Raw genomic sequence first — 6955 nt, forward strand, 5'->3', positions numbered from 1 at the left:
CTTGAGCCCGAGCATAGTCGCTCAGCCCACAAGTCCAGCTCCTGCCTGGGTCGTTCTCGATCGCCCCCGACTTGCGATCCGTAGGCACCAAAACCTGAGCCCGAGCATAGTCGCTCGGCCCATAGGTCCAGCTCCTACTCGGGTCGCTCCAGATCGCCCCTGACTTGCGACCCGTCGGCACCGAAACCTGAGCCCGAGCATAGTCGCTCGACCCACAGGTCCAGCTCCTGCTTGGGTCGCTCTAGATCGCCCCCGACTTGCGACCCACCGACAATGAAGCCTAAGCCCAAGCATAGTTGCTCGGCCCATAGGTCCAACCTTCAAACCAAGTCGCATCTCGCCCGACCCAACGCTTGAGCACGCCTCACGGTCGATCTAATGCCCGAGTAGCATCTCGGTCGACCCAATGCTCGAACCGTACCTCTCGGTCAATCCAACGTCCGACCTAGTCCGCTGTCCAAGTCGCTCCACGTCAATCCGCAACTCGTAGCTCGTCAAGTCTCTAATCGAGCTGCTCCAGCTTGCTCGTCGACTTACAAACTCAGTGGCCATAACTCCGAGTCGTGCCAAACCGGTTATCCGACCTATGACACATCGGTCTCGCCTCGTCAGGCCCCAGCCGCCCGATCAACAAAGTCAATCCTACCTGAGGCACGGGGCGCCGCCCCTCTAAAATGCCCCACGATGAGTCAATTCAGTTTCTCCTCATAAGCCATCAGCATCACTCCAATCCAAGCATGCCTCCTGGCCCTTTAAGGACCCCACGACACACCTTAGAGGGGGGGGAGAAGTGATACGATATATTTTGGGACCTCGGACACACCACCGCTGACACCACACGCCAAGTCAAAACTGTACCAAGAAGATGTTCCACCTGTCTCGTCCTGAGAGCTCGGGGCAGTGCCGTCTGACGCGGCTTCGCATGCCTCGAGAAAGCGGCCAGTCAAAGGTGCCGTCCCATCCCTCGAGGGTCGACGGCCAGATCAAATCGACGTGCTACCGACCCTCGTGCAATAGTATAAAGCCCTGAGCCGGCCTCCGGCTGGAGGGGAAAAACAATTCGACCCACTACTAACTTGCTCATTGGAGGGGCTAAAGTCGGGAATCACTCGACGAAGGCTATTTTTGCAGGTAAACGGCCACCCCCGAGCCACGAGCGTCTCAACCCAGGGGACGCCATCCACCGCGCAAAGGAAGAGCAATCAATCGGCTCGAATCCCGACCAATGCCAACCAGTACTCCTTCCCGAGGGCACGGTCACCTCATCATTCAGCTCACTCTCCAGAAAGCTCATGGTATCGACCCGCAGACCTAACCGTGCTGACTCATCTGCCATGGTATATTTGTTCGCTAACATGATCCTCATTCACGAGTATATACTCTCGATGCCTTATCCGAATCCCAACTTTATCGTTCATATTGACGTTCGAATCTAATCCCAATTTTATCGGTCATATTGTTGTTCGAATCTTCTGATTCATGGTCTTATTTGGATCTAGAGCTAAGGTGACTTTGACCCGAATCCGATCCAATCATCAAACCAGTTAGCACGAATCATTAAAACAAGAGTTAGCACGAATCTTCAGGAACCTCGAAACACAGATTTCGACGTAGTATTAATTACTTCTTCCACAGATGGAAATATAGAGAAGAAAGAGCGAACGATAAGAAGAAGAGGTAGCTAACTACTCTGAGGTAGAAACGGATGAGTTCTTGGGAGTATGGAGGGGAAACAACTGCAGAAGTTTGGGTGGCTCTCTGCTGTTACTCCGAGGCGAAGGGTGCAGATAGAACCCCTTCTCTGCGATCGCTCTCTCCTCTTCCTCTTTCTTAACAAGTAGAACGGCAGCACCTGCAGGAGTCGCGGCGGTAGGACTGGCGGAAGAGACGAGCAAGATAGAATCCATGGTCGATATCGGAGACGTAAGCAGCCCTGCCTCGTGTCCTTTGCTCCAACTTCCTGTGCAACTAAAGCGGTGGTAATGGCGTTGCCGATGATAACAAGTAGCACTTGTGGAGTAGAGCGAAGGGTTGATGTTGATCTCGAGCTTGGTGGGGACCCGCCTTCTATCTTGAAGCTTCCGCTTCTTGCTCTCGACCTTCCGTGCTTCTGAGGGAAGCCTGCGAACGGAGTAGTTGTCGGTGGCGGCGGAGGCGCCGGTCAGCCTCTGCACCAAGGCCCGGAAGTTGTCAGGGTCGGCGCGCACGTAGGTCGTGTTATCGCTGGCGCCGCCGCTGATGGCGGAAGAGCAAGAGAGGCCGTCGACGTCTAGCTTGTTGCTGCTACTGCTGTTGTTTGTGCTGTCAGGAACGAGGGCAGCCATGGTGGGGTGGTAAAGAGGAGTAGAAAGAGATACAAGGAAATTAAAGAGTGGAAAAGCTACAGAGAAGCAACGCAGGTATGAGAAGGAGACGGTGGTTTTCTTTGTACTGGAGACTAGCAACAATACTACTGTCGCGGCATTCTCTCCGTTTCCTTCATATTCTATCTCTGATATATACACCTCGCTCGTCTCCTCTTCTATCCCGTTCCCTGTGCTCCCGGCCTGACGTACGGACACCAAGGTCCACACTAAGTGAGAGACAGGAGGCTGCTGGCGCCTCTGCTCATAGAAAGGGAGAAGCCTTTCCTTCTTCTTTCGTTTCCTTAAAGCTACTTGAATCGAGGAGAGACAGCGGCCTCGTCTTATCCCTGCACTCCGCAGAGCGCTGCTGCACACTCTCTCCCTCTTCGTCTCTTTGCCTCTCTCAGTCTCAACAGCGGGCTTGGTTTGCGTGAGGGAAAGAACAGGCCGGCCTTTGTTTTGTAGCTCAGAAGGATCAGTTGCACTGTCTATGACACGGCACAAAGTCTGTTTCATCTCTGGAAGCGTGTGGTTCACGCTTCAGGTACGTGGAGTAATATCGTTTGAGGGTAAACTGGTGCGTGGTCGAACCGTTAGGTAGTGTCACTTCGACATGGATAAAGCCTCGTGCGTGATGTATTGAACCGTGTCGAGATCTGATTAGAGATAAGACGTGGAGCCGGATCAGCGAAGTTTACTCGTAGTGGAAGGCAGCGTTTGAAGTATACTCGCACGAAGTCCACACTTGTAATTGACATGAGAAACTGGACTTCGAATTGACGAATTTTTATGTACCATATTATATGTAATGTTTATTTTGACTATGCTCATTAAGGTTGCTAAATTAAACAGATAATTATCCCAAATGACATTGAAAGGACTAGAAATAAGTGATCATATTGCATTGACCATGTTGACAAATCAGTTATGATGCTCTAAGCATATTATATGATCAATTAATTTTCATAATCAATCAAGATAAGGAACTCATAATGAATAAGGGGAGGTCAATTAACTCACACATGGACAGAAAAATATGTTAGAAATACTTACACATATGAGATGAAAAGAGAATAGTATGGTATTGTTAAGAATTAAAAGAATTGAACTATATATATTCAAAACTTAAAAATAAGTTGTAGATAGGGATCCTTCTAAACTCCCATATTTCGTTGAGTTATGATGAAAGCGATTTCTATTGTAATGGTTTGGTGAAGTGATACACTTAATTGTCTCTGAAAAATGGAGAGGAGATACCACGTCTCCGATTGTCTCTCATGAGTTCTAATAATGCCTTAATGAGGATGCTTGGCAACCTCACCTTGATTCCTCCGACCATCTTGCCATCATTTCTGTGAACAGTTTATATTTCATTTTCAAAACTATACAAAATAAATATTATATTTTTTATCTTTATGTGTGTAAAAAAAAACTAAAAATAAATTAAAAATTAAAATTAAATATTTACTTACCTGAAAGGTCTCTTCTTCTTCTATATAAGGAGGCCCTCCTTCATTTCTCCCCGAGCACAATAGGAGGATTAAATATAGGACTTCTTGAGGAGATGATCTTGAGGAAAGGATAGTCGAGGAGAGGTAGGATCCTTTATTTTTTTAATCAGCTTTGATCTTTGTTTTGAAATCTTAATGTTGGGATTGTTATAATTTTAATTTTATAATGCATAATAATATTTTAATTTTAAAAATTTATGATTAGTAAATAATGATAATTGATTTGTGATGTTAGAATAATTATTTGATTTATAATGATTTTTTAAACTTAAGTGAATTTCAAGATTGATTTAAGTGCTAGCAATCACTACTACCGCTGCTCCTGGCCAACGACCAACCCCTCGTTTTGCAGCAGCTGCCCTCCAATAGTTAACGCAGCAACCGTAGCAAGTACGCTGCCCTACCTCAACCCTAGCAGCACATGCAACACCGATTCATCTTCTCAACCTCGACCGCTTCAACGCCACCTCCCCCTTGCTTAGCATATTCTGCCATAACCACAGGTTGCCATCACCATAGGTCGCCATCACCACAACCTCAACCCTGTTGCTCGACAATCGCCCCTTGGGTCACAACAGTTGCAGCCACATCAATGTAGTCGCCTTCAAACCCCGGCGCTCTCACCTCTAAGGATATGCCCTAGAGACTGCAGCTTACCTTCTGAATAGAGTTCCAACTAAGTCGGTAGAGTCTACACCATATGAGATATGGAAAAGAAAGAAGTCTGATCTTAAGGTTGTTAAGATTTGGGGCTGCCCTGCCCACGTTAAAAGACATAACCCCGATAAGTTAGAATCAAGGATAGAGTGATGCAAATTTGTGGGATACCCCAAGGAAACTTGTGGGTATTATTTCTATCATCTCGAGGACCAAAAGGTCTTTATAGCTAAGAGAGCAGTGTTCCTTGAGAAGGAACACATTCTTGGCGGAGATAGTGGGAGAATGATAGAGTTGAGCGAGGTTGGAGAACCAAGCTCAAGCATCTCTCTACAGCCAGAGTCTATTCAGGTACCTAATACACAAGTTTCAACTTTACGTAGGTCTGATAGAGTATCTCATCCTCCTGAGAGATATGTGGGACATATTAGAGGAGAGGATGTTGAGGATATTGATCCTCAGACCTACGAGAAGGCTATTATGAGTATAGACTCCGGGAAGTGGCAAAAAGCCATGAATTTTGAGATGGATTCTATGTACTCCAACAAGATTTGGAACCTAGTTGATGCACCCGAAGGTATTGTACCCTTCGGTTACAAGTGGATCTTTAAGAAAAAGATCGGAGTAGATGGAAAGGTAGAGACCTATAAAGCAAGGCTAGTGACTAAGGGGTATCGTCAAAGGCAAGGTGTTGACTACGACGAAACCTTCTCACCCGTAGCAATGCTAAAATCCATCAGAATTCTATTAGCTATTGTAGCACACTATGATTATGAGATCTGGCAGATAGAGTGAAAATAGCATTCCTCAATGGGAACCTCGAGGAGGTGTATATGATGCAACCTGAGGGATTCGTGTCCAAGAACTGCCTAGATAAGGTGTGTAGGTTGCTTAGATCCATTTATGGACTAAAGCAAGCTTCTCGAAGTTGGAACATAAGATTTGATGAGGCAATCAGATCTTATGAGTTCATTAAGAACGAAAATGAGCCTTGTGTGTACAGGAAGGTAAGTGAGAGCGCTATCACCTTTTTGGTGTTATATGTGGATGACATCCTGATCATTGGGAATGACGTAGGAATGCTATCCACAGTAAAGGCTTGGTTATCTAGACACTTCTCCATGAAGGACTTAGGGGAAGCATCCTATATCTTGAGGATTAGAATCTATAGAGATAGATCCAAGAAGATGTTTGGCTTGTCCCAATCCAGGTACATAGAAACCATTATCAAAAGGTTTGGTATGGAAAATTTCAAAAGAGATCTCATACCAATGAGATATGGGATATCGCTTTCTACGAGTATGTCCCCAAAGACTCCAGAAGAAAGGGCGAACATGGATATGATACCTTATGCCTCAGCAATAGGGTCTATCATGTATGCCATGCTTTGTACTAGGCCTGATATAGCGCATGCTCTGAGTGTCACGAGCAGGTATCAAGCGGATCCAGGCTTGGAGCACTAGAAAGCAGTAAAGTGTATCCTTAAGTACTTGAGAAGGACTAAGGATCTTTTATTAGTATATGGAGGTAATAGCCTTAAGGTTGAAGGCTACATAGACTCAAGTTTTCAGTCTGATGTCGATGATAGCAAGTTGAATTCAGGGTATGTATACACCTTGAATGGATGAGCAGTGTGCTGGAAGAGTTCCAAGTAAGATACTACTGCTGACTCGACCACAGAGGCAGAGTACATTGCTGCATCAGATGCAGTAAAGGAGGGAGTCTGGTTGAAGAGGTTCATCACAAATTTGGGAGTCGTGCCGGATAACGAGAAACCGACTTCCTTATATTGCGATAACTATGGGGTGATTACTCAAATAAGGGAACCCGGGTCTCATCAGAAGTGTTCTGAGGAGGTTCCAGCTTATCAAAGAGATCGTAACCCGAGGAGATGTAGTAGTGGAAAGTGTTCCATCCGAAGATAACATTGTAGATCCATTGACAAAGTCATTGTCTCATATTGTCTTTGAGTGTCATAGGGGTCTGATGGGGATTAGACACATAGGTGATTGGCTTTAGGTCAAGTGGGAGATTGTTAGTCATAGGTGCCCAACAAGCCAATCACGTGAGTGATGTCACGTGTGACTTGATACAGAATCTTTTTGCTTATTATATTTTGGCATATATCACTTTATAACTATTGTATATATGCATATATATATTGTGATGTCCTTAGATTTGTGCAATGAGAATCAGATCGTGATGAGATCATGATAGTGAGATCGATTCACCTTTAAACACAGATCCTAAATAATCCCGGTTATAGGTTACTCGAGAGGGACATCGTGATAACCGGACAGACTGGTATGCTATATACCCATCCATATGATGGATGCAGCTAGTCTCATAGCTGCTCATGTAGGGACACTAGGGATACAGTACAGTTGCTCATTGGAGAATGAGTTCACTGATTGATCCGCTTATGGAATGCTGGATGGTTGA

The 6955-nt window shown here is 45.6% G+C and overlaps 1 protein-coding gene across 1 annotated transcript; it reads right to left on the minus strand.

Moving 5' to 3' along the window:
* Positions 1–1640: 1640 nt before the first annotated feature.
* LOC103972885 (VQ motif-containing protein 11-like) lies at positions 1641–2685 on the minus strand. The gene has a single exon (XM_009387267.3). The coding sequence runs from the start codon at positions 2322–2324 to the stop codon at positions 1686–1688; it is 639 nt and encodes a 212-aa protein (XP_009385542.3). The 5' UTR covers positions 2325–2685; the 3' UTR covers positions 1641–1685.
* Between the last annotated feature and the right edge of the window lie 4270 nt (positions 2686–6955).

Source organism: Musa acuminata, chromosome BXJ1-8 (genome assembly GCF_036884655.1).
Source record: "Musa acuminata AAA Group cultivar baxijiao chromosome BXJ1-8, Cavendish_Baxijiao_AAA, whole genome shotgun sequence".
Lineage (NCBI taxonomy): Eukaryota > Viridiplantae > Streptophyta > Magnoliopsida > Zingiberales > Musaceae > Musa > Musa acuminata.

What these genes read in the sequence shown, in the direction of transcription:
- LOC103972885 (XM_009387267.3), bottom strand. Translation starts at nt 2,324, where the DNA reads ATGGCTGCCCTCGTTCCTGACAGCACAAACAACAGCAGTAGCAGCAAC.